Source organism: Amblyomma mixtum, chromosome 3, assembly GCF_055824585.1.
Source record: "Amblyomma mixtum isolate Tamu chromosome 3, ASM5582458v1, whole genome shotgun sequence".
Classification (NCBI taxonomy): domain Eukaryota; kingdom Metazoa; phylum Arthropoda; class Arachnida; order Ixodida; family Ixodidae; genus Amblyomma; species Amblyomma mixtum.
Genome location: NC_143014.1, coordinates 316,217,595 through 316,245,289, shown reverse-complemented (window position 1 = coordinate 316,245,289; position 27,695 = coordinate 316,217,595). Strand labels below are relative to the sequence as shown.

General features: G+C 46.4%; 1 protein-coding gene and 1 pseudogene across 1 annotated transcript; one reads left to right on the top strand and one right to left on the bottom strand.

The window, feature by feature from the left end:
- The first annotated feature begins 3,978 nt into the window (after window positions 1–3,978).
- LOC149355701 (BEN domain-containing protein 5-like) lies at window positions 3,979–10,099 on the top strand. The gene is made up of 4 exons (XM_089576164.1): window positions 3,979–4,071; window positions 4,791–5,013; window positions 8,896–8,988; window positions 10,083–10,099. The coding sequence occupies exons 1-4, from the start codon at window positions 3,991–3,993 to the stop codon at window positions 10,097–10,099; spliced, it is 414 nt and encodes a 137-aa protein (XP_089432290.1). The 5' UTR covers window positions 3,979–3,990.
- Window positions 10,100–13,151: 3,052 nt separating this feature from the next.
- On the bottom strand, window positions 13,152–26,560 carry LOC149355700 (uncharacterized; annotated as a pseudogene).
- Window positions 26,561–27,695: the final 1,135 nt, after the last annotated feature.

Sequence of the window (27,695 nt, the reverse complement as noted above, 5' to 3'; positions counted from 1 at the left end):
CTTGGGTTTCTTTTAATGTCACTTAGATATGCATTTTTTGCGCTGTCTTATGTTTGGTTGATGGGGTCACGCTCCACCACGCAGCTCATATCTGTTTATCAGCGGATATATATGTGCGCCTGGCTTCTTTTGTCGTCATTAAAGTTGGAAGTTGCGCTTCTTTCCTGTCATCTCTATCTTTTTCCTGTGTACGTCTTTTTTAGCGTACACCCTTTCAAATATGAATATGTACCAACTAGCCCGTTAAAAAGCTTTACTACTGTTAGTGTAGCAGCCGATCAACTCTTCACTGAGATGTGTTTCTCATAGTATTAATGTTTCTACAAGTTTTAATACAGCATAACCCTGCTGATGTACTCCTCACGGGACTAAAAAAAATTGGCTGTGGCTTAGCTCAGCTATGCCAGACATACGTAGCGAGAGGTAATGGACCTTCAGAGGCTAGGCGAACTCGTCGAGCTGCATCTTCACGGCGTCGCTTATTGAGACGTTTTGCGCGTTTTTCCTCGGTCTCGTCGCCTTTGCCTTGTTTCGTTCCAACAGCTAAGCTTGGTTTGTTTCAGCCTCTCCGACTCGCTCTCCATCTCTGGCCACAACAGCTTCAACGAACCGCCCTCTTATACAGGCCGCTGCTCATTCATTCATAAATCTTTAATCACAAGGATGACCTGATGCCCAAGGGGGAAGTGGGTTGGTTAGGTGAAGGTGAGGGTGTCGGTCTCTGACATGAAGTCTAGCAGGGCACTGAGCTTGCGCTTGGCGTCGGTACTGGGGGCCGTCCAGTCATCGTATGTCTAAATGTGGTAGGCAGAGGTGTAGCAGGCGCAGAGGCTCGCAGTGCCATTACAGGTCCAGATCAGGTGGTGCAAATCAACATAGTCAGCAGGGCAATCGGGGCAGCCGAACCTGGTTCGGTGCCATCGACTCGGGATGTCCGGGGTGTACGCTGCACCGGCTCGCACCTTGTGAGCGAGAACTTGGGCCGGGCGAGAAAGTCCAGAAGGAATGGATGGAGTAATGTCTGGGACAAAGTCCCACGACAAACCCCTGTGCTCTTGTTAAAGGCATGTGATGATAGAGTCAGGTATTATGAGCGGGATGGGAGAACAATAAGGGTGGTCCGAGTTGGTCGGCTCACGTTAAGGCAATGCCGACGGTCTTCCTCTAGCTGCGCGCCAGCAGCCTCGTGGGCAGTCCTGTTCCCGGTCCCTTGTGCGTGATTTCTGGGTGTCCAGTGAATGCATACGTAGACCTGGGAGGTCTCTTGCTGTGCCTACTGCTATCTCTGGCTCTCCTCCTCCTCTGACGTTGCACCAGATGGCGCGGCTCCATCTGGCAACGGTTGCTAGGCAGCGGCGCAAGAAGCGTTGTGACCACGGCGTGACCACCGCCGCAGTGAAAATGCTACTTTGCGACCAATAGCTCTTGCTACAAAAAAAAATGCAAGAGCGAGGAAACATTAGAGGCAGGAAGTAGGACAAATTTAAAAATGACAGGAATGAAGAACTAAACACATTTATTGCAGTGCTGGCACTTGAAAAAATCATGCAGCATTGTCTGCTGCATTTTCTTACGTCCGGTGAGGACTACTCATTTCTCCAGAATTTACGGCGCTATGTGGCTGTTGCGATCGTTGCAAACATACTTTCTGAGAATGTCTAATGCCGCTACAGCCAACATAATGGTTGGTTCTAGCGGAGGCTAGCCCTCGTCCTCTTTGTTGCCACTGCTGTGTGCATCCAGAAGTCACAAAAGATGTGATGAGGTGCGGAAGGACAAAATCAATCGCGCCAGCCACTCTAACACTAGCAGCACAATTGCAAAGAAACAAGGATAGGTAAAGAAAAAATTAGCTGTGGTTTAGGTCTGCTTAAACATGGCGAGAAGCGGTAGCTTCATGTGGCTGCGCTTTGCAAAGCTTTGTTTGTTTCTAGTTTCTCGGCTTGTTGAAAGATTGTTGTTTCTTTGGACTTTGCCGCACGTAGCTACGTGAAACTACTGCTTCTCACCAGGTTTAACCGAAGCTAAACCACAGCTGATTTTTTCCTATACCCGTGGTGTTAGATTTTCTGCGTGTGGAGCGCTAATCTTCTTCTTTGTATTCTTCGTCTTCCTCTTGTTATTCCTCTTCAAACTCCTCTCGAAATCGCCTGTCACTGATCAATCATGAATCGCTCGAATCACAAATTACCATGATATTGCATGAGCAGCTGTGTAACCTAGCAGTTAGTATACAAGAAGCACATATACAGGGTGTCCCAGCTAAAAGTAACGAAGCTTGTAAAAAAGAGGATGATCCCTAGCCGAGTGAGACCAACTGAGGGTTGTTGCCAGTCGCGTGTCCTAGTCTGTAGTATTTTTTTTTTATTATGCAAACATGATTAATTATCAGAGGCTAATTAGCTAACTTTTTAATTATTGCCTACAGGAAGAAAGTGTCAATGCAGGAGTTGTAGATCCCTTTGAAAAATAACCGTTTGCCGTGTTTGCAGCCAAGTACCACTGATACAGCTTCGTTTATTTTAGTTAAAAGAAAGCCCGCGAAATACAAAAAGAGCCACGTGATAGGGAAGCAGTTTCAGCGCTCCCAGCCGACCAGCCAAGCAAAGACATTCGCTTATCTTTGCAACGTTGTCCCGAACGGGGTTCGGCATTTTGTGATGGTTGCGAGATATACGTAATTAACTCTCGCATCGGCGCTAGGGCGACCGTTTCTTCGGCGCGTGACGGTGCAAGTTAGCGGCACGGCCACATTCCTATCACTCGAGGCGAGGTTACGCGTGAAAAAGCGCTCCATGCGAGCCGCGCTTCACTTCCTTGAAAAGCAGCACCCGCTCACTTTCCATGACGCATAAGCAGTTCCTGGCGCATATCTCGCCACCTCCTCAAGACGCCAAAAGCTGTACGGGACAGCGTTGCAAACATAAGCGGATGTCGTTGCTTGATCGCTCGTTTGGGAGCGCTGTAACTGCTTCCCTATCACGTGGTTCTTTTTGTATTTCGCGGGCTTCTTTTAAGTCAGATAAAAGAAGTTGTATCAGTGGTACTTAGCTGCAAACAAGGCAAACGATTATTTTTCTATGGGATCTACAACTCTTGCATTGACAATTTCTTCCTGAAAGCAATAATTAAAAAGTTAGCTAATTAGTCTTTGCTAATTAATCACGTTTGCATAATAAAAAAATACTGCAGACTAGGACACGCGACTATCAACAACCCTCAGTTGGTCTCACTCGGCTAGGGATCATCCTCTTTTTAACAAGCTTGGTTACTTTTAGCTGGGACACCCTGTATATCTCCAGTTTTATTGAATTGTCACACCGTGGGTCTGAAGCTTAGTGGTTAGCGCACCTGGCTCTCGCCCAATGGACCTGAGTTTGAATCCCACTGATTGTGAGGTTTATTTGTTTGTTTATTTTATTTGTGGCAGACTTGAAGGTCATGTTGCGTACAAGCGATCTCAGCCGTGCACCTGTAGCAGTGAAGCTACTGCTTCAAAAAAGTGCAACCACTGTTGATGATGATGGCACAGCCTGTCTGAATGCCGTCTGCCTAACACAGTGGGGCTAGACATGCCAGGCCAAGTAAAGCCGCTTTAGAAGTAAACATATGACTGCCGCCGTTTCTCATTTAGGCTGGCATGGGGTGTTATTTCACAAGTATTACTGTGTAGGAGTGTGGCAGAAGTTACATTGCAACGAACAGCAGGGTTTATAATGCATGGAACCCTATTATCATCATGCCAGATCTAGACCACTACAATGTGTAGCAGCCAGGAAAATGCAGCACCCATCAACTCAGCAGCGAGGTTCTACTGTGCAAAGCTTTCACTGTTAACTTGAGAGCAAAATACTTAATTTTTTTTCATTTACTTGATAGCCCACAATGTCAAACTGAACTCAGTTTGCTTTTTGCTTATATGTGCTGCTGAGGTGCATTGACATTTGTGTACTTCCTTTTCTTGTCAAAAAAGTATGCTCAGCCGAGGAGATGGAGAGCGCCGCGGACTGCCAGCTCCAGCTGCCTGGTGGGCAGGACACAGTGATAGGTTCTGCTAGGGATGATGGAAAGGTGATTGTGCGTGTTCTTAAGTCATATAGTGTATCAAATACCATAGTAGAGTGAGTGAATGATTCTTAATTAAATTGGGGCTGGTACATAGTGAAATGGGTACAGTTTAGAGGATGACGCTAGCTTACAGTAGAAACTTATGCTAGTCCCGGTAAGTGTGCCGAAAAGGGTAGTGTGCAAAGCATAGATGTGTGGTTTCAGACAATATCATGTAAGGCACAGGTCAGCATTTCTAATTTGTCATTTTTGTACTTCATTACCTGACGATGCCATAATGGGTCTGCAGTTATTCTTGTCCTGAGGAAATTCTTAGTACACAAATAATTTTTGTTCATGAGGAGGCTGCCTTGTTCTGTCAGGTATGCCTAGTTGTTGGTATGTGAAATTTATTCTCATTTCTGAAGTTTGTTTGAATTCGGGCAGAGAACATTATTTCAACTTTTGGCGGTATTTGACTCGGAATGAAGAGAAGCTAGAACTGTCAGAAGATTGTGCTATATATTTCATGTTGCACGCAAGCAATTTCTTTTTTTTCGAATAATAAGGCTAGAAATAAAAAATCTACTGATTTTGGACACTGCTCGCTGTAAAAGAGTGCATTCATGCCTACATAATTTTTATGTTTTTCAGCTGTTTGTTTTAAGTTATGAAATATTTAAAATCCCTTGATTCATTGCTGTTAATGTGTACAAATGCGAAATTCTCCACGTTTGCTGCAGGTCTATGCAGGCAGTGGGCTCTGGATGGAGCCTGGTGCCTGGCAGATGCTCCTGAGAGCACCAACAGACTCAATGTTCTGCCGCGGTGCTACTCAGGTGTATTGGACACCTGATGAGCTGAAGAGCCGCAGCGTGACTGGCGTGCTTTCAAATAAGTGCCGGTCTCTTGGCAGAACAGAGGCGAAACCGGCACTTACACCGGAAAAAGTCTCCTCTCTGAAAGGTGCTAGTCCTTTTTTTTTTTGCTTTGAGTAACACCTAGGCAATCAAACTTTGCTTCAGCCAAATACAGTCGCGCTCACTTACAGAAAGCGTGATAGTCATGGAGATCCTGTTCATTGTATCCGAGGTTTGTAACAACTGCAATGTCCTTATTGCATCCAAAACTGCAAAGTCGGGCAAAAGTGACGTTTAGTTTTTGCAAGGTGTGTTATGCCCATACGTTTCTTCATGCAGGCTCTATCACAGCACTTTCAGAGATCTCCACACTGTTTGTGTGGCTCTCGCTAAGATCCGTTCTGGCAGTAACCTGATTTATCTATTTGGTTGTGAAATTAGCGTTCTCGACTGGTGGCAAGTCATTGTGCGCGTTCTCCGATCTTGCTGCGACAAAGATAGTGCAATTGACATATCTGCACAGAATGTATAAATAGCATTGCCCGTTGTTTCGAGTAATCTCTGTCTTTGGTTTTCATGCAAGCATCTCAATGTATCCAACAACACACAGCAGACGCGGAGTGGGTAGGCCCATGTGTCGTCAGCAATCAGAGGTTGCCAGACAAGCAGTCAGTTCGCAAAGGAAACGAAAATCGTTTTAAAGATATCTGCCGCACGGAATCAACTGAAAGTTTTGGGTATTGTAATTTAATGTGTTGCGAATTAAATGCTACAACAAGGGTATGCACGAAAGTAGGCTTCATGGCCCCTTTAATGGCGAACATTCGTTTCTGTGTTTTTACAATGAGAGTGGTAATTCTGAATCTCACTTTTGCATTTATCATGTATTTAGTTGTGTTCAAATGTGGCCTATTTTGTGTTCTATTGTGCAGCTGTTTCATATCTACATAGGAGACATACCAAAGGAGCTTGCAGAGAAGAGACTGAAAGCCGTGCGCATGCACCTCTCAACGAAGCTGGGGGACGTGCACCGAAAAATTGGAGGTCATGATGTATAAATTTATTTTGCCACTTACCTATGCCGAAGCCGTCAGGCGTCCCCGCCCAGAAACGTTCGTTTCGTACCAGCATCCACCGCAGTCGACACCATTTCGTCTTGCCTGGCCACCACCGCAACGTTTTCGTCCATGGCGGACACCGGACAACCTACCCATTTGTTATGTCTGCGGCATTCCTGGCCATGTGATGCGTCCCTGCCGCCGCCAAGTGTTGTCCCCTGCTGCCAATACTGACCCTCGAGGTTACGCCTACGCCCCTCCCCAGCCTTTTCACCGCACTTCGCCTTCTGAGACCACTGCTTCCTCCGATCTCAGGCCGTCTATTCGCCGCCGTGCTCCATCTCCGCGTCGTCGCTCGGTTTCCCCGATGCGCCGTCGTCCCTCTTCCCCTTCGGAAAACTAGTGCCCGCAGTTCCGGAGGCAAGAACTGCTTGCTCGTCACCAAGCTCAAGACCTCGACTTTCTCCGACAAATTTGCACCGATGCTTTCGCGCTTGTTGACACCAGTGCTGCTGTATCTGTACTAAGTGAGAAATTGTGCCGCCAGTTACGAAAAGTGATGACTCCGCTATATGGTTTTATGCTTCGCGCCGCTAATTCGGAACTTATTGCGCCTTTGGGGGCATGTACAGCCCGAGTTACTATTCAGGACGTTCTGTATATTGTTGAATTCATCGTCTTCCCATGGCCGTCTCACGACGTCATCTTAGGCTGGGACTTTCTCTCCCAACATGACGTTGTCATCGACTGCGCTCGTTCCGAAGTCGCCCTTCTTCCCTTCGGCGACGACTCTGTGAACGCTTCCACTAACTTGTGCTCCAAGCTGACTGTGGCTGATGACGTCATGATCCCGCCGTGCTCTGCTGTGCTCGCCTCTGTTCATTGCGACTCTGGATCCAACGACCCTGTCATCTTCATCCCGTCCGACTCCTCTGCTTCTCGCCACTGTCTACCCCTGCCTTTCGCCGTGCTTGCCGTCTCAGCCGGCTGCAGCGCCTTGCCCCTGACGAATCCATTCCTGTGCCCCTCCACTCTTCTTCGTGGTGAATGCTTGGGATGTGTCCAGCCTTTCGCTTCCGTCGTCGCCTGGGACCCTTCTGAGGACGACTCCTGCCGCCTGCAAGTGTCTTCACTTGCTTCCTCCTCACCGTCTCCTGATCCCGTTCCCGAGGCCGTCTTTGTGGGCTCAATCGACACAAATCTTTCGCCACCGGAGAAGACCCAGCTTGCGGCCCTGCTAGATAAGTTTCGCTCATCGTTTGACTTCTCTCACCACCGTTTTGGTCGCACTTCAGCTGTTACCCATCGGATCGACACTGGCGCCCATTCGCCGTTGCGCCAACGCCCATATCGCGTCTCGGCCACCGAACGCCAGGTTATCGACACCCAGGTCAATGATATGCTGCAGCGTGGCGTCATACAACCATCACACAGTCCTTGGGCTTCCCCCGTCGTCCTTGTCACCAAGAAAGACGGCTCTATCCGCTTTTGCGTTGACTACCGGCGCCTCAACAAAATCACCCGAAAAGACGTCTCTCCGCCACCCCGCACCTCCACCAAGATGTAACTGCCTTTATTGACAGTTGTGAAGGCCGGTTAGAGCGGGCAAGGACAGGTCCGGTCCCGGAACAGTTCACGCTCTCGTCTCGCGCCGCGCGGCGGCTCTGCTGCTTCAGCTGCCGATCGTCGTCTTCTCGTCTCGCGCCTCGCCTCGGTTCTGCTGCTCTGACTGCTGATCATCTTCCTCTTTACAGGTTTCTATTTTATAATAAAGCTTTCGTTTGCCCTAAATCTGGTTGTCAGTGTATATATCGTAGGGCATTACAGACCCTTTTGGCCAGCTTAATGGGAAAATATTATTAGTAGCAGGCGCTGCCTTTTTGCAACAGCTTGCGATGCACTAATCGAAGAAGCTATTTATCATGCGCAATGCGCAGCACAAATTTCTGAGTGATGAAAAAACATATCTATGGTGCGCCATTAGGACTGGCGTCCCTCATTAGGCCTAACACTATCCCGATACCTGCAAGCAGGATCTGTGCCAACAGGCCGACGCCATTAGAACCAACAGGTCTGACACCGACAGGTCCATCACCATCAGGCCCATCACCAACAGGCCCGACAGGCCCAACACCAACAGGCCCAACAGGCCCAACACCAACAGGCCCATCACGAACAGCCCAACAGGCCCATCACCAACAGCCCAACAGGCCCAAATTACGGGTTCCTTCAGCCTTCAGACCGATAGGCTGAAGGAATTTTTGACTGGGTGTGTAACGTCACCACTGCTAATCAATTCATAGAACAGCTAGTGCTGATCACTCGGACTCTGAGGGTAATTTGCACCTGATATTTTTGATGCTGTCATGCTGTGGTTATGGTGCTCGGCTGTTCATCACAAGGTTATGGGTTTGGTCTAAGGTGCCGCAGCTGTGTTTTGATGGATGCGCCATACAAAAGTTTCTGCCTGCTGTGTAATGTCAGCGGATGTTTGGCGTAAACTAATCTACAGCCCTCCACTGTGGTGCCCTTTTTAGCCTGAGTTGTTTCGAGAACGAAATATATTAGATAGGTGAATAAAAAATAGGAATGTTAATATTGCGAAGGCTGCTACTTGGCACTGCTCAATTTAGTTTATGCCAGCAATTAGCTGCAGTGTACTTATACCACAGTTAAGTCACTGTGCTTGAAAATCACATTAGTACATTTAGCACATTAACACATTTCACTCTAAGACTTGGTAAGAAAATAAGCAAGTTATCTAATGAAGACTGTTTTATTAACTGCAAGGATGCAATTTTGTTTTTGGATGTGGTGCAGATTGCCATTACGGTATAATCATAGCTGCATGAGCATCATTATTCTAGCCTACCCAATGACATTTACTCTTTTCCTATTACCTACACATGCCTTGACATTGTTCCTTGCAGCGGCGCTCTGCTACTACCTCAAGTCAAAGGGCTGCACGGGGGAGGAGGCGGCAAAGCGGCACAAAATGCTTGGCCGCTACCTTGCACAGAAGTGTGCTTACTTGCGTCGTTGAGGTGAGTTTTCGCCTGAAGCAACCGGTGTAATATACGAGTTAAAAGCTAAAGCAAAGTACTGTGCCACAAACTAAAGTTTTGAAAAAATGCATTGATTACGACCGATATCAGTCTTAAATTAAACTGGTCGCTTAATTTCACATTAAGTCTGCTAAATCTGCTGGCAATCCTAAGCACAAGGGTAAAAAAATCATAACTCAAAGCTGCAAAAAGCACTGTTGAGTCTGCAGCTTTTAAATTTTCTAAAACCCTAACCTGCAGTGAAGTCAAAACAAAAATGTGCACAAAATGAAACGTAAGAAACAACAGTGGACAACTGCGCAATGTAATTCATTTAAAGAACAATGTTTTACTCTCGGCATTTAAGCCATTAGACAATGCAGACTATTCCCAGCACTCATTGTAAAACGAGCTGCTTGCACTGCAGTTTCAGCACAAAATCTTGAAAATTTTATGCTTTTGGGCTCGTCGCAGTAGCAGGTAATGAGATGCTTTACCAAGCCAGGATACCCACTCACTGAACAAATGTATATGACAGCAGGGTGTACATGTTCGTCCGTCCCGATTAGTTCTGTGGAGCTTATGCAGTTAACGTAAGCAAAATATAGAGGTTCTTGATGTCATGTCACTCAGTGTTACCCAGTCAGACTTTGCACTTCCTCTCTCATGCATGCAAATTTCCCGCTTTTGCACTATTATTGCTGGCGTGTGTAGGCAGAGGAGCCAGACCAGCTTCAAAGGGCCATGGTTCAGTCATGTGCCGGCTGACTGGTGGCGTCAGTCTCTTTTGCAGCCCTGAGATAGTGCTAACATAGAAGAAGCGCATTCAGTTATTTGGAGTAGCAATTCAGATGTTTGAACCTTATAGCGACTTGCCTTTGTATGCGCGGCCTTCTTCAGCAGTATATATTCAGTAGCTTTAACTCCGGAGCGATATTACTCAGTTAAACATATATACATATGTATTATCTCTGCTGATAAATAGAGCATGAACTACATATTTATGAATAAGTGTGAATTGTATTTTTTTTAAGTCTTGGTTCTCATGTTTTGTATTCCTTCTTTTCATGCAGGTTCCGAGGAGCTTTGAGGCCTGTACTGTAAATAAACTATAAATAAGTAGCCATTCTTATATGCCTCAGTAAATTACAGTTATGCTTGCGACATTGTAGAAGCACGTGTGCACTGCTGTGGCAGCATATCTGAATGAAAGGACAAAACTGCGAGACAGTTTGTTCATTGAAGTGATAACAGAACACTGCAGAGGAGGCTATAATGCATGGCACCGCGACGCACAATGCCATGACACTCAATGCCACGACACACAACGCCACGACACACAACGCCACTACACACAACGCCACTACACACAACGCCACTACACACAACGCCACTACACACAACGCCACTACACACAACACCACTACAGACAACATGGTCCCATTTTGCGACAGGCTTGTTTTATGTTGTATTTTTCGATAGGGTATGTTCAACAAGCATCAAGCCCGATACCATTGCTAAAGAATAATCTCTCTCCCCAGGGCAAAAGCATGGGTGCAGTACGCCGGGCGTGACAAGCTTCTTTCGAGGCCAGCTTCTGCACTCAGCAGGTACTATTACATGTGCAGCGAGCACTTTTCTGCTCACTGCTTTATGGACCCTGCTCGAACAAATCTCACAAAAAGTGCAGTTCCCACTGCGCCTCCACTGACGTGCTCTCAAGTTATGCTAGCTCGGGTAACTTTCATTTTTTAGGATGTGACATATATGTGCATTTGTTTCCATAGGAAAAATTGCTGTTTGTACCACTTTTAAACATTAATAACCGCAGCGGCGACCCAGTGGTTGAACATCCGCCTCAACCACGTAACATCTACTTTTTGCCCCTGTTGTGGCTGTTGTGTTTCGAACATTCCTGTTTTGTGGCACAAGGTCATCATACTGTCCCAGTGGCTTGCACTCTTTACTGGGCAATCCATCTCTTTGTCCATATGGTGCCTTACCATGACCAGTGTTTTTATTCTTCTCCTTGAATGTTGTGGGCTTCCTTCTACACTGGAAATGTCTTTTGTCTTGTCCAGTCCCATCTTCAGACTCATGTGGTATGTGTCTCCAGTGTAACGTATAAGAGCATGAAAAATGTAAGGTTCTCAACATCCGGAGTTGCTGACTGCAGTATGCTGTTCCCACTCGTCGATACAGTTATGGATCGTGACAACTGCAGGTAACATATTTGTTGTGTTTAGAGTATTACGCACCGATTCTTGCGCGACAACATAAGGAACCCGTGTCGCAGAAAAGCCGGGGTCGGTGCTGTTTTCCAGTATTGCGATGCGAAATCCAGATTGGTCGCCAGTTTGCGACGTCACAATGACATTTCCGTCTGCAGGCAATTCAGACATCCCTAGATGTGATGGAGTTCCCAACGCATGCGCCTCTTACATTATCTAGTGGTAACGTCTTACACGAACCACGTGACCCTGTCATGACGTCGCATCTCAAGTCTAAACATCGTTGCAGGAGTTACCTGACATAAGCTTGTCATGAAATCAAAACAAACACTCAAGCTACAACCTGGTTCCGTGATGCCGCAGTAGAACCTGACTCGTATAATGAGATGCCATGAGTTGCTGATGTGATGTGTGTAAAGTGACAAAGCACCTGAGTAGGCCATGGCAACGAATACGTTTCTTGTGCATAATACTACATATAAAATGGAAGGACGCAACCACTGTCGCTCTCTCAGGAGGGCAGCCGAGCCATGAACACGCTTTTTGATCCTCACCTTTTTAGGGGCAGAAAAAGACTATTCTCTTTAGGAAGGCACTCGAGCAGGGCCGTTAGAAGGGAATGAAATGGATAAAAAAACACTCGCGTTTCACTTTCAAAAGACGTAGCTTGATAGTACTGTCTAGCTGTTAGGATCCAGATGTGTGTGTTTGTGTTAAAGGGTGGGCTCTTCGTACGTCCTGTTTCAAAGTTCTTTTTTGCCCTTGTTAAGTGCACCGCATTGTTCCTGTTTGTTCAAGCACCAAACACTTTTGTTCGTAATAAACATTCTGTCCTTGTGCTAATTGAAAACGAGTGAGTAGACTCACTGAGTTAGATCATTGTATTAACTGTTGCATGCTTGTTGAAAAATACTGCCTGTGTATTTATTGTGGGTATGACATTTAGACATTCCTGCAGATGCATGTTTGTGTGTGCCTTTAAGTTTCGGCACCCATTCAATCTAGTTTATTCTGTGCCTGGAGGATCCATCATTATTTCTGTTCATTCAAGGAAACTTTCTTTTCTGTGTGAAAGCTCATGGGGCCTTGTTCTCCTCCCACTCTGAATTTTTTTTATCTTCTGATGTTTGCTATGCACTGGCATTCTTAGTGTTGTTGCGTGTTGATCTCGGTAGGTTTGGCATACCTAACCCTACAAGCGCATAGAGGTTTTTGCAGGAAAAACTGACCGAAGTACACGTTGTGTTTCCTTTCCTTCGATAGCAGAGCCCACAAGTGCCAACTATGGGAGGCAGCCTATTTTGGAAAGTGCAGGGATCACAAGCACTGTGCTTGAAGGTGAGGGGTTTTTATTTTGCACCACTTGCTTATTGCATAATTACTTTGGTATGGAGTAGTTCACACTGTTTTGTGGTGGTGCCCACTGTTGCTGTTGCCGGTCTAAATGTCTTTCCTGCATGCAGCACCCATTGCAAGTGGCAACTGCACGGCACCTCAGGGCACAAGTAAGCAACTGGAGGGCACAAGCATGCCACTTGAAGGTGAGAGGCATATGTTTTCCCCCTCATGCTCCTTGTGTAATGTTTTTTTTTTTTGCGGTGGTACTTGGGGAGAATCAGTTTTTTAAGTTTCCTGTCTAAATTTCTTCCCTGCATGCAGAACCCGTGGCAAGTGGCAGATGCACGGCATTTCAAAGTAGTAGTGAACCACTGGAGGACAGAAGCATGCCACTTGAAGGTAAGAGGCATTTGTTTACCACCTCATGCCACTTGTGTAATGTTTTTTCCTGTTGTGGTGGTATTGGAGAGCCAGCTTTAAGTTACCGCCATGAAAGTCCTGTTCCCTGTGAGCTATCCAGCAGGTGAAATGTTCTCATTGTGATCATTAAAAGGGCGGTCTCGTACAGCACCTTCAAAACTGCACGAAAGAGACAGGGACAGATTATAGAATACACAAAGAGCGGAGACTTTCAGCTGTTGTTTCGAAAGATTGCAGCAGACTTTTCGTATTCTGCAGTCAGCAGGTAACAGCGAAACAAAAGTAAAAACCCAATGCCTTTATTTGATTAGTATGGTCGCTTTGACTACACCATGTCAGGAAGGAACTGGTACAGTAAACATCTTGCGAACATATGATATCATCAGTCAAAGTGCTAGAAGTTTACGAGCTCACGCGGCAATGAATACTAGACCATATCACATCAAGAAGCCTAGCAAGAGAGCGAAAGTGCGAAGCAACAATGTTCATTGTGACCACTACAGAAAGGCAAGTGTCAGAAATGGGGCAAATGGGGCAAAAAGTAAAATGCGCATACGCTCATAAACACTGATTATTATGGTAATGAAGGTGACTACTTCTAAATCTAGATGGAACCAACCTGCGCCAAAAGAACCTGAAAAGCGCACCTGCAAAAGCCATGTCTAAAAGGTGAAAACCGGAACAGCGGAGATTAATCTAGGCGTGAAAGATGGAATCAACAAGGAAGAATGCTTAATGTGAGCCTAAGATAGACGCTATGTGAAAACAGTCGTAAAAGGTGCAAACCATATCGACGGAACTATAACCTAAATAAAGACATGTGGCATCAACAAGAAGCAAGAGCTGGGGGATTGAAAGAAAGAAAACCCTGATGAAAAAAAGGAAAAGTGCTAAACTCGTCAGTATGCATTTCGACCTCCTAGATATTAAATTTATTTCTCTGGCGGGAGTAGATGGCCTACGGATAAGCAGATAAACGCACCCATTATTATGTTTCTTCCTATTACCTAGTGGGTGTATAGTATGAAACGTCTGCTGTAGTCTTTCGAAACACAAGAAGTCTGTGTTGTGTATGCGTTTTGTGTTCTTTGTTCTGTTCCTGTATCTTATGCGCAGTTATGAAGATAAACGAATTTCTCCGGGTATCCCACCAGAAAGCTCTTTTCTACAGCACCCTTTCCTGTGTGTGTCATTAGAAGTTCTGAAATTCCTCTTTTGGCAGGTGTCCACTTAGAGATCACTACCCCTAACACTCATTCTGTTCATTTCTATCATTGTGTGCCTTCCATTTCATGGCAAACATCCATAAACTATTTGTGTTCCATGCAATGTCTGCAAACTGTGCTTGAAAACTGTACTTCATAACTTGTATAAAAGCAGGTACACAAAGTGCAAATAGAGTTTAGTGATAGATATGCTTGGACACTGACTATCGCCTATAATTTCTTGAATGCAGTCGGCACTAAACCTTCTTGACCTCTACATCGTTATGTCATGCACACACACAGGCACACACGCACACACACACACAGACACAAAAAAATGACTGCATAGCAGACACTCAGAAACTGCACCAGTTTGGTCTGCATTTGCAGCTGTAATTTAGCGTGTCAAGGATGGCATTGTAGTTAATTCATTAAAAAAGTATTCCATCAAAACGATTTACATGATTCTTACCAACCCAATTAACTGATTGTAGAGGGTACATGCAACTGCATAGTGTATCTCATACAAGTGGCGTTTTCTGCTCTTGAGATTACATCTATGCACTTTTAAGGCAAACCTTTGTTTCCCAGCCATTCCTGTTATACCGTACGTAATTTTTTCACAAGAGAAACGAAAGCTGTAAGGATTTAAGAAACTTTCATCCAGTACTGAATTGTGTGGCTATTCGTTATTTTCTTTCTCTGACTACAGGCTCTGCAAGCATCTCTGCTGCACTTCCTGTAAAATGCAGGCCTCGGCAGGAAAGGGTCATCAGGCGCCTTCAAGGACAGGTCTCAAAATACAGGAAGACCATTGCGACACTGCGGAAACAAAAGGTTAAAGCAGTGCACACGATTTCCAAACTGCTTGCCTCCATTCGTCCCCATCTGTCAGACGAAGTGTTTGAGCTTCTGCAAGGCCATGTTGGTATGAGAGGAAAAGACAAGGGAAGGCGCTTTACCCAGCGGTTGAAGAAAATTGCATTGCACTTGCATTTTTGTGGCCCAAAAGCATATCGATATTTGTCCTCTTTTCTCACCTTGCCCACAGAACGTTCCATCAGGAGGTGGCTGTCTGACATAAGAATGTCACCTGGTATAATTCCAGGCATATTGACATCTACTTCGTCATCAACTAGATCATGGTGTGAGCGTGACCGTGTGTGTTCGCTGATATTCGATGAAATGATGCTTTAAAAAAACCTGTCCTATGAAGCAAACCAAGACCTTGTACAGGGGTTTACTGACAATGGTGTTGAACGAACATCAACCATTGCAGACACAGCCTTGGTAGTCCTGTTCTCTGGCATATCTAAACGATGGGTTCAGCCAATCGCCTATACACTTGGCCATGCATCAACACCGTCATCAGAATTTTGTTCCTTATTATTGTCTCTCATCAAAAAGCTCATTGAGATTGGCATCATTGTGAAATGCATTATATGTGACCAGGGAGCCTCCAATGTGAGCTTCGCCAGGCAGCTGGTTGCATCGGTTGTGCAGCCTTTTTCACTGTCGAAGATAATCGAATCTTCTTCATTTTCGATGTTCCGCACCTTGTGAAAACTACGCGAAACAACCTGCAAATGCACAAGCTGCATATTGGAAGCGAGGTCGTCGACTGGGTACATATCACTAAAAGGTACCATTCAACACACGAGCTCCGGCTTAGAATGGCACCAAAGTTGACGGAAAGGCATATGTTTCAAAAACCATTCAGCAATATAAAGGTTAAACGAGCAACCCAAGTCTTTAGCGCATTTGTTTCCAATGCTATTACGGTACTTGTCTATGTCAAGGAGTTGCCAGACGCTGCTCTTAGCACAGCAAACTTTTGCGACCAGATGGATAAGTTGTTCGATGCTCTGAACAGTTCCAGCTCCAGGAGAAATGCTCAAAAAATGCGGTATGCAATTCAAGAAGGACATTCTGAGGTGACAGACTTCCTCGAGGCTGCCATACCTTAGGTTGCTGCGTGGAGGTTTTGAACGCAGGCGCCAGCCACATACGGTTACTGGGTGGCAAGTGACAATAAGGGCAATTTTTTGATGTGGGATGAGCTTTCAAATAAGTATGGCTTTACCTTCCTCCTTACAAGGCGCCTACAGCAGGATCCATTGGAAAATATGTTCGGCTGCATTAGACAAAGGCAGGGATGTAACTCAAACCCCACTGTCCCCCATTTCATCATATAAGCATGATGTGTTTCTAAAACACATCATGCTTAACAAGATCATGAAACTTTCAGACAAAGGAAGTTTTGAGGAAGATCACACCATCTTTTTCGTGAACTGTCTTCAATTTCATTGCAAAGGCCATCTCTTGGTGATCATGCTGAGCAGTCTTGTTCGGATAACTTTCCAGCACTTCAGGATATACAGACACTTTCTTCACTGAAGGAATCTAATATTGTTGATGATTCAGTATCGTATTATGTTGCTGGGTATCTCATCAAAATGTTTCTCGATAAGTAGTTGTTCGGATACTCTCAGAGAAGAGCATGTCACGGTACAGGCACACAAGTACTTTATGCTACTCGAAGTCTATCATGTTCCTGGAAAGTTGTACGGCAATTTTACTCCCCCATCTGACAAAGCCTTCGAAATGTTCCAGGAAATGGAGTCCATCTTTCTTTCCATCGTTGAAAGCATCTCCCACAAGCGTAATGTTTGCTTAGCCCTGTATAACAAACTGTCTGAAATAATTTTTCCATTCTGTTCAATGATGTGCAGAGAACAATTTTTAAAGATGTACTGTCGTATACGCTTGTGCTGGCATACTCGTTTCGTTAATCGCAACCTGGACAAAGTTCGATTTCAGACCTCTGTTTCTGGTTTGCAGCTTGACAAGTTTAAGGCCTAATTCTTTATTTGAGGCATCTCTTGAAAGAGAGCAAGCACTTTGTGTTACTGAAAGCCACTTATGCTCTTGGTAAATTGTATGGCGATTCGACTGTCCCACCCGACAGAGCCTTCAAACGTTCCAGGAGATAGTCCTCCTTTCTGTCCAGTGTCTAAAGCGTCTCACACCAGCGCAATGTTTCCTCGGTTCGATATGGAAAACTGTCTGGCATACATTTCCAGTTCTTTTTGGCACTTCGCTGGGAACATTTTTCAAAGATGTTAACACACACTGTCACATACTGTTGTGCTGGCATATACCCGTTGTGTTGCTTGCAGCTTGAACCAAGTTCGATTTCTGTCCTTTGTTTCTGCTTTGCAGCCTAAGAGGTTTAAGGCATAACTGATCAAATAGGAAAATATTTTGAAGGAGCACCGTTACTCAGGTTTTTTTTACATTAGTGAAAGCTTATTTCAATCGTAGTTAATTGTTTGCCACCTTGTCTGTCCTATATGACAGGATTGAAATGCTCCAGCAGATAGTCCATCTTATTTTTAAGTTCCGATGCGGTACGAGGCTCAAGTAGGTTATTTTTCTATCTGAGGACCAGTTATATTTGCCAGGTACAGTACAGAATTGTTGCGTTCGCTATCCATAATGTCCACTGTGCATCATTTCCGGGCACCATTTCTGCCTGAAATGAAAGTGCAGACACTATATTTCCTTTGAAGTTCCTTCTTGTAAAATGATACGTAAATTGTTACTATGCATGGTTTTTCATGCTATTTTAACCACACCCACAAAATAATTTAGAATAGCATATTTTTCCTCACTTGACCTCGTTTCACAGTTCACCAGTGACTAATGTCAAAACTCAGTTTAGGGTTATGTAGTCGATTGAAAAAACTGGGATATAACTGGTGCTTTTCCCTTCCTATGATTTCTGCCAAGGAATGCTCACTTACCGTTGCAGTAATTAACGACTGAGTAGCGATTGTCTTCCTGTGTTTTGCGTTCTTCACGTGACCTACGCTGAACTTTGATGTTGTAGTCCTCGCTCGGCTGTTCAATACAAAATAGGGGAGAGAAGATAATCGGTATTGAATTATTTAGCTGTCTTATGTAAATCTTCTTCCCCACTGTCGTTGGTAAAGCTGATAAGGCTGAATTCAAAGCAGTTGCTTTAAATAACCTGCTAATTACATGACATAACCTCATGAGGGTGTTGCCTGCCATGGCTTCGTTTCATTTTTTGCTGCAGGAACATTTTGTAATGCGTGCTCTTTGTATTATATCTTTGCCTCGTCTGTCGGTTTTCTTCTGCATTTGTTTGGAATAGTTACTTATGCCTACCTGCTTTTTTGCTTGCTTGTTCTGTGAGACATTTTTTGTTACCTATCCTTAGTGCATTTATGCAACCTGTTTCCCAGACATCAACAATTTCATTTGTTTATGTACATATATTCACTACACTGTCTTTTTTGTCCCAACTTTTTCTAATGCACCCGCACTCTTAAGGTAATTAAATGAAAAAAAAATGTCTCCTGCTCATCCATGTGTAACATTCTGATAAGCATCATTACAAGCTATAAATCACAGATCAAAGAACGGTGTGTCTATTCCTTTAAGCACGTAAAAACTTGTGGATTAATTTATCAAGGTGGTGTTCCTCACTTTTCGTAATGGTCATAGCTGAACATTTTTGGCAGATATATATATGGTTTGGTTTATGGGGTTTAACGTCCCAAAGCGACTAAGGCTATGAGAGACGCCGTAGTGAAGGGCTCCGGAATTTTCGACCACCTGGGGTTCTTTAACGTGCACTGACATCGCACAGTACACGGGCCTCTAGAATTTCTCCTCCAAAGAAATTCTAGCCGCCGCGGCCGGGATCGAACCCGCGTCTTTTGGGTCAGCAGCCGAGCACCATAGCCGCTGAGCCACCGCGGCGGCTAGGCAGATATATATATATATATATATATATATATATGCGCGTGTGCGCGTGTGTGTGTGTGTGTGTGCGTGTGTGCGTGTGTGCGTGTGTGCGTGTGTGCGTGTGTGCGTGCGTGCGTGCGTGCGTGCGTGTGTGTGTGTGTGTGTGTGTGTGTGTGTGTGTGTGTGTGCGTGCGTGTGTGCGTGTGTGCGTGTGTGCGTGTGTGCGTGTGTGCGTGCGCGCGTGCGCGCGTGCGCGTGCGCCTGCGCGTGCGCGTGCGCGTGCGCGTGCGCGTGCGCGTGGGTGTGCGCGCGCGTGTGCGTGCGCGCGTGTGTGCGCGCGCGTGTGTGTGCGCGCGTGTGTGTGCGCGTGAGCGTGTGCGTGAGCGTGTGTGCGTGCGTGCGTGCGTGTGCGTGTGCGTGTGTGCGTGTGCGTGTGCGTGTGCCTCTTTTCATAACTGTAAAATATGGCTTGGTTATGCAATCCTGCGTGAGCAAAAGCTTCATGCCGATAAGCTTTCTCAAGCATGTTTTTCAAGCATGTTTTGCATAATAAAAACACACCTCAGTCAAGATCATCTTTTGTGATTGTGTCGTTGCATTTACGTTTTTTTGCGTGACTCCAAGCATGTAATAGCAATGCAAAGTTCCGTGCACTTGACACCTGGGCAAACCTGCACGAACCGACGATATGCGTGCGAGAACGAAACCGAAAATGAAAGTAGAGCCTCCAAGATTCCTGTTAAGCCAGTGCGTTTCCCCGGGTCCGCTAGGTGCGCTGTGCACAAAAGTCGGCCGCTGGGGCCTACGGGAGTGTCCGCTCTTAACTTCTATATTACTCTACGGGTGCTCGTTGGGTTCTTTTATAGCCGTTTTCCTTCGATGCTGACGCCCCCACAGCAGATAACGGGCTTGCAGATGACCACGTTTCCCGACGCTGTTGGCACGTGTCAGAGGGCGGTCGCTTAGGATTAATTCTTGCTCGTCTTGGCGCGGCAGTGCAGAGCAGGAAATCTGCAGCGAAAAGCAGAAGCGGTCTCAGATGATGTGCACAGCAGGTCGTCGCCGCTGCCAAGTAGATGCCTACGCATCTACAGCACATAGCCAGGTAGACTCAGATTCACCCGCGACTGTCCTGTTGCCAACGCGATGCAGTTTTTAGGTGTCCTGGCTTCTCTGAGCCACATGTGTTCGGGATATGCCGCCCCAGGTCCAAGAAAAGTGCGCTACCTTTCGATAGCGTTCATTCTAAGACGGACTGTAGCTAGCATTAATCTTTAGGCAGCTTTCAATAAATCTTCCTCGCATCATTTAGGTAAAAGCTTCGATGACCATGTGGCTCGCCTTATTAGTGCTGGTTATGCAAGTGCATTTATTTTTAGCATTTGTGAAAGCCTCCTCTACAAAACAATAAAGACAGAAAAGCGAAGCAAGAAGCGAACAGCCATCTTACTCCGCATTTCTGTATTTCGCACAATATTAAGGAGATGGAAAATAGACATCACACCAGTGTGCTTTTTTCTGCCCCGTATAATGCACGTATCATGCTATTAGAAGAACATCATCAAGTACACAATATAAAAGAGCAAACTTATTTATAAGATCCCCTCACCTGCAATAGCGATTAAGATGGACAAACGGGAAGATACTATAAGGATAGGGCTTAAGAACACAACACGAAGCCAAAAATAAATCCGGAGGTTTCTTGGCATACCATTGTATCAGCTGTGGTTGTAAAGCACTATTCAACAAAACCAAGTTTCTTGGATGCCTCAAAGACAAACTGAAGCCACAGATTATCGAAGCTTTTCTTATTTCTAAAGTGGGAGAGAAGTGTGGCAGCACACCGTCGGATGCACTTCTTGATAAAGAGCTGCGATTTCTGATTTGTGCGAGGCTGTTTCTTTTTTGTGGAGGGTGATTCCTGTCCTTTTTTCTGCGATTTTCATACGGCGTGATCACTCTTGGACTGGGATCAATTTTTTTCTTTTTTGACATTCAGTGGTTCCTCATTTACGCCTTTTTCTGTTTTGGCGCAGCCTGGCTAAGAGATATACCATTCTATGTTGAAAAACACAGGTTATTTTTCCACGTTATAAGCCGGTGTGATATAAATTTTCTTTTTTTTTACTGCATAGAACTGTGTCGTGTGCTGTTAGTAAGAAATGACGGCACGGAGAAATATAGGCTGATCGCTCGATCATGTGACAGATGTTTTTGCATGGGCGGTGGTTGCGCCTATAAAATAGGGCCCCTTGAAGCTATATGAATGATCTAGTAGTCAACGAACGTCTTGTAAGCACTGCTCATCGTCCATGCCATATGTGCACTGTTTCTAATGGCTCAAGAAAAGGGTATCCGTTTATTAAAACAATTTAGCTAGGCACGATTTTTTTCAAGAAACATCCATAGATGGCGCCAGCTACACCAGGAACGAATACCACAGAGAGCGCAGCACGCCAGGAAGCCAACCGCTCCTTTGTAAGCGGCAGAACTGTTTGATGCAATCACATCGTTAATAATTGATTGCCGGTAATTGATTAAAAAACAATAACTGAATTGCCCAAAACGTTACCGTTTGAAAAAGTGATCAATTGATTACAAAGTTACACAAAGATGTAATTAAATACAAGTATTCGATTACAAGTAGCCGATTACCTACAACTCTGTTCAGCGTACAGTGACTGTACAACAGCGTTGGTAGATAATTCGATTCAGTGATCACGTTTTGAAAAAAACTATGGTCATCGCAACCAGTGCGGACATGAAGTTGAATGAGCATGCAACGAAGATGCCGCGATTTCTGGTTACTATGAATCTCAGGAAGGTCGGACATGGCGATAGTAACCTTACTGCACTTAAATGAAGAGTGATATTTCAATCTTTCATATGTCGTTCGAGACTCCAGTGTGGGAGGAACAGCCAGTGTGCAGAGGTCGGAAGAGGACGTAGAAAGGCCTTGCCACATAGTTTGGTACTTCCAGGTCTCCCGCAGCGCATGCTCCATTTGTCACTGGTAGTGGGAATTACGTTCCACCACCAGGCGGCCGCACCAGTCGGAGGCTTTCATTTTGTGGTTTACAGCGCATTTTCTTCCTGTGCATGTCAGTAGCCGAGCGGGTAGCTTGGATACTGAGCGGTAAGTTAGGCAGCACTTGCCAACGTGGTTCTTGTGGACTGGCGATGTGTGCACCCTGGAGATTCGTCGGCGACTGGTGGCAGTGTACGGCGAGCAGGCAGCATTCTGAAGAATGGTCTTCTACTGGGTGGAAGGCTAGAAAGCGAGCCGCATATCAACAGCGAAAGGGACCAGCACTGGACGGCCGCCAACTCTGATAACGCCAGCCAACATCGCGCAAGTGGAAGCCATAGCTGCCAGCATTCCACTCGGTAGAAGACAGTTCTCAGGGCTGCTGCCTGCTTACCCCACACTGCCAGAAGCCACCAGTGAATCTACAGAGAGCTGAAACCCTTCTTCCACAAGAACCATGTCGTCCAATGCTGCCTCCCTTGCTGGTCACCATTCATGCCACCCGCTCGGCTACTGGCATGCATAGGAAGAAAGTGCTCTTGCAACCACAAAAAGGATTCCTCTGACGCATGCTGCCTTCTCGCAGTGGAGCACAGTCTCCGCTACGAATGGCAGGTGGAGCATGCGCTGGTGGATGTACACAGGTGCCAATTGATATGGTGCGGCCCTCGCATATCTCCACTTAGATGTAACGGAAGATTGTAATTGTATTTGTTATTGTAGCTGTAAATGTGTGATAGTATATTATTCGCCGCGACCAATGGAAAAAAGTTTATACAACTGTCATGAATTTATTATTACATGGAATAAATAAGCTGTAATTTAATACATAACTTGTTTGCTGCGTGCAGAGGACGCAGGTAATCGGCATGCGTGAAGCGCAATCCATCACGCACTTGCACCACTTATGTCACAGCACTGACAACCTGGGACACCACACCTTCTTCCCAGGCAACACTCTCACCGCGCACAGTTTTCACAAAAACACGGTCGCCCACAACAAACGCGCGCTCTTGCCCACGAACCAAATCGCGTTGTGCCTTTAACTGCTCCTGTTTGTGTTGCATGGTCTTTGCAAAATTAGGCTTGATTAAGGAAAGTTTGACGCGTGGCTGACGCTTCAAAAAAGTTCAGCGGGAGATTTGCCCGTCACATTACTTGGTGTGTTACGATAAGCCATGAGGAAGCTATCAAGTCTTTCTTGAATCGTCAGCTTCGTATGTGATGCCTCGCTTTCAAGTACCTGCTTCAGCAAAGCCTTTTTCACGGTTTGTACAGTTCTTTCTGCAGCCCCATTGGATGCGGCATGATAAGGCGGGGTACGCACGTGTTTTACACCGTTGGTGCTCAGGAAGTCAGTGAACTCCGCTGACGTAAACTGTGGCCCGTTGTCGCTCACCAATACATCAGGCAAGCCGTAAGCGGCAAAAACACCCCTAATCTTCTCAATGGTTTTTAATGCAGACGTTGAGGGCATTGGCCATACTTCAATCCATTTTGAGAACGAGTCTACCAGTACGAGGAACACGTTTCTTTCTTTCTGTGCAAAATCCACATGCACGCGTGACCAGCTCTGCGCAGGGTATGGCCAAGGGTGGAGAGGGACCGGCCGGGACGCAGGTTGAACTGCTTGGCAGATTTTGCATCGCTGCACGTACTGTTCAATCGCTGAATCGATCCCGGGCCACCAGACAAAACTTCGCGAGAGCATTTTCATGCGGCTGGTCCCCGGGTGCTGCTCATGTAGCATGGTTAGCACACGTTCCCTCAGTTGCTCCGGGACTACAACTCTTACACCCCAGGTTACGCACCCTTGCTCCAGCGATAGTTCGTCACGGCGAACATAGTAAGCTTTTAAATCGTCTGCACAATCTCTAGGCCACCCGTTCAACGTGAAGTGTGCCACCCGGCTCAGCGTTAAGCTTCGCTCCGAGGCTTTTGCTATCTCGACAGCTGTCAGCGGAAGGCATTGAAACACTGGCAGACATTCGGATGCCTCGTCTTTCGCGGGTACCGGCTGGGGCAATCTTGACAAGGCGTCGGCCACTTCTGCATTTTTTCCCTTCCTAAACTGCAGTTGGTATCTGTAAGCTGCAAGCATTATAGACCAGCGCTGCATACGTGCGGCCGCCATAGTTGGAACACGTTTGTCGTGCCCGAGGATACCAAGTAATGGCTGGTGATCTGTGTATATGGTGAACTCTCGGCCGTACAGGTACCTATGAAATTTCTTGAGTCCAACAATTAAGGCCAAAGCCTCGCGCTCACACTGTGCATACTTTTTTTCTGCTTCTGTAAGAGTACGCGACGCAAATGCGATTGGTTTCTCGTCGCCCTCAGCCGTCTCGTGAAAGATAACTGCTCGTAAGCCATATGACGATGCATCGCAAAGCATTGCGAGCGGTTTCCTGACGTCATAGAATGCCAGCACCTTGCTGCTGGTCAGTAGGACTTTCGTATCATTAAATGCATCGCTACACTGCTTCGTCCAAGACCATTTGTGATCTTTCTTTAACAGCCGATAAAGCGGCTCCGCTACAGTCGGCTCCTTTACAGCGTTCTTAAGAAATTTGGAATAAAAATTCCACATGCCCAAATAAGCTTTAAGCTCTGTCACGGTGGTCGGCTCCGTGGCTTCCAAGATTGCCCTTTTCTTGGCGTCCGTAGGGTAAATACCTTCTTCAATTACCGTGTGACCCAAGTACGTGACCGATTTCTGAAAGAAGCGGCATTTGTTCACATTGAGAGTGATGTTATATTCGCTCAAGCGCTGCAAGACACGCTCCAGTGTCTTCTGGCAGTCTGCCGTGTCATGTCCAGTCACGATCACGTCCTCGATGTAACATCCCACGTGCGGGATGCCATGAAGCACCTCGTCCATCATTGACTGGAATATTGCCGGCGCACTGGCCACACTGTAAGGTAGGCGTTGGAATTCAAACAACCCGAGACTGGTGTTTAAAGTCAAAAAAGGTCGGGACTCGGGAGTAAGTGGCAATTGCTGGTATGCCGACGAAAGGTCTAGCACACAAAACACCTTTCCTCCTGCTAAAGCAGTGTACAAATCCTCCGGTCTGGGTACCGGGTAATGATCTGTTTTCAGTGAGGGATTTACGGTTGCCTTGTAATCCCCACATAACCTGATACTGCCGTCTTCTTTTAAAACTGTGACTAGTGGCGTTTCCCAGTCGCTGCGCATCACTGGCTGCTGCATGCCTGTTTCGATTTGCTCCAACAGTTTCTGCTCGACCTTTTCTTGCAGTGCAAACGGTACAGGCCTGGCGCGGCAAAAAGAGGAACAGTGCCCGGTTGCATAACAACTTTTGCTTGGAATTTCTGTATTGTTCCCAATCTGCCTAAGAATACGGACGGGTACTTCTGCTTTAGAACCGCCACTCTGTCCTCGAGTGTCACCTGCCCAATTTCCAACCAGTCAAGTTTCAGACGTTCTAGCCAATTGCGTCCAAGCAGTGCTGGTAACCGCCTTCCGTTGTCCCTTACAACAATGACAGGAAGCGCCATGCTCTGATCTTTGTACCGAACAGCCACGTCACTGTCCTTTAAGTTGTAACTGCTCCCCAGTATACGTGCGAAGCGACATTTTGCACGGCTCACATTTTACGTGCGAAAAGTGAGAATGGTACACTTGTTCTCGAACAATTGTGACGGCTGCTCCCGTGTCAATTTGCATATTCAGCGTGCGCCCCTCAATATTAACGCCCACTTCATAACACGATTGGTTTGAGTTAACCAATTGATACAGTTCATTCTCAGAGTCTTCCTCGGAACATTCGAGGGCATGCGTCCGTTTCGATTTCGCCCTAGCAGCCGGACACATATTTCTCAAGTGACCCACTTTGGAACACTCGCGACAAACAGAGTTTTTGTACCAACAAACTTCCGACGAGTGTCCCCTCCCGCAACTTTCACATTTCTCGCTCTTGCTGCCTTGACCTTTCTGGGGTTTGGCTTGACTCCAGCCTTGACGCGGTCGGGCTTTCATGACGTGCACCGATGCCGTTTGCTCTCTTGAGCGCGTTTGCGCACTGTCTCGCACTGCTAGTTCCCTGTCCAGGGCGATTTTGCATGCGCTCTTAAACGTCAAGTCTCGCTCCGCGAACAGAGTACGCTGAGTCTCTTCATCCCGTATGCCGGCAACCAGCCTGTCTCGAAGGGCATCTTCCAAGAATTCCCCGTAATCGCACTTCCTGGCCAAGTGTTTTAAGTTCTACAATGAACCCTTCGACGCTTTCCCCCTCTTGTTGCATGCGTCTGTTAAACTTGCATCGCTCTGCTATGACGGAGCTTCTGGGGCTGTAGTGCTCTTTCAGGAGACCTTTAACTTCTTCATACGACTTTTCTCCCGGTGATTTCGGCACCGTGATACTTGTTAGTACTTCATAAGCCTCCGGGCCTATCACTGTCAAGAAGACGGAGAAGCGCTTCTCATTGGCTATGCCATTTGCCGTTAAAAATTGCTCAAACCGTTCCAAGTACGACTCGAAGTTTTGCGTTTTAGGGTCGAAGTCCGATATCTTCCCCACTGATGGCATCTTGAAAGAAGTACAGAAGTTCGCTACTCATCTGTTTCCTCCGAAGTGCTGTCCCGCTCGGACTACTGTTGGCTGTGGGACCGGTGGCCGCTTGAGCGATGCTGTCCTCCGAGGAGCACAAACGTAGCTGACGGCGTCCGTGAGCGTCTGTAGGCGGTAGTCGTACCCCAAGAGCACGTACATTCCCCGCGAACGCTCGCTGGACGAGGGTCCTGCTCGCCTGCTGCTCGATCGGCCGTTGCCTACGTAGGCGCGTAGACCGCCTCGTCGCCAATTGTTATAACGTCAGGACCAATGCATGCCAGGGAAATGGGATCGCTTTATTCCAAGCAGGCGTACATATATACTGATAGGTGACGTCACACGGTTCACGCTCAGCGATGGACGCGCCAGATACACATGTGGGCGTGTCGGCCGACTTGCTGCGTTATCACATAAGTAGCAAAAGGTAATTTTTTCTCATCCGTATGACAAGAGAGTTATACACTTCATGTACTGAATTTGAGCGCCTTCTATTTTAGTGCGCTAGCACTAGTCCCGACCCCCGCCCCTTCACCGATTTCGCCAAGGAACCTTGGTCTCAGAAGCCACACCGGGGGCAGCGGCTGCCATCGCAGGGCAGTGACACATTGCTTAACCGCTGCACCACTGCGCCAGGAGTGGTATGAGGCCTGCCAGCGACCTCTGAATCTGAAGTAGAGAATGACCAATTACGCATATACCCCCGGTAGTCGAAGTTTCCGGATCCCTTCACAACGGCGTCTATCATATCCTGAGTCATTTTGGGGCGTTAAATTCTATGAACCAAACCAACCCATTAACGCAATGGCGTCATATCCTTCGGGCGCAGCTATAGTGTACCCTCCAGACTTAGTGCGCAACAACTAAGGCCCCTATTCCTATTCCGCTCGCCGATTTCGCCTGTTGGTGTGAAGCTTGTTCAATCTTTAAAACCAATCTTTGAACCGGAAACGGAACTGTGCTGAGCGGCGAGGTGTAATTCGCACTAAATCGTACATCATTTCTCTTATTTATTCAGTAGCTGTATTGCCATTGAGGCAATACAGATGGGGGAATTTCATTCCAAAAACAAAGGTTATACAAAGTATTCATACACTCAAAGCGTGGTAAAAAG

Excerpts from the sequence above, each read along its gene's own strand:
- LOC149355701 (XM_089576164.1), top strand. The coding sequence starts at position 3,991 with ATGGAGAGCGCCGCGGACTGCCAGCTCCAGCTGCCTGGTGGGCAGGAC. Across the intron at positions 4,072-4,790 it reads CTGCTAGGGATGATGGAAAG|GTCTATGCAGGCAGTGGGCT; the intron begins GTGATTGTGCGT and ends CGTTTGCTGCAG. Across the intron at positions 5,014-8,895 it reads AAAAGTCTCCTCTCTGAAAG|CGGCGCTCTGCTACTACCTC; the intron begins GTGCTAGTCCTT and ends TGTTCCTTGCAG.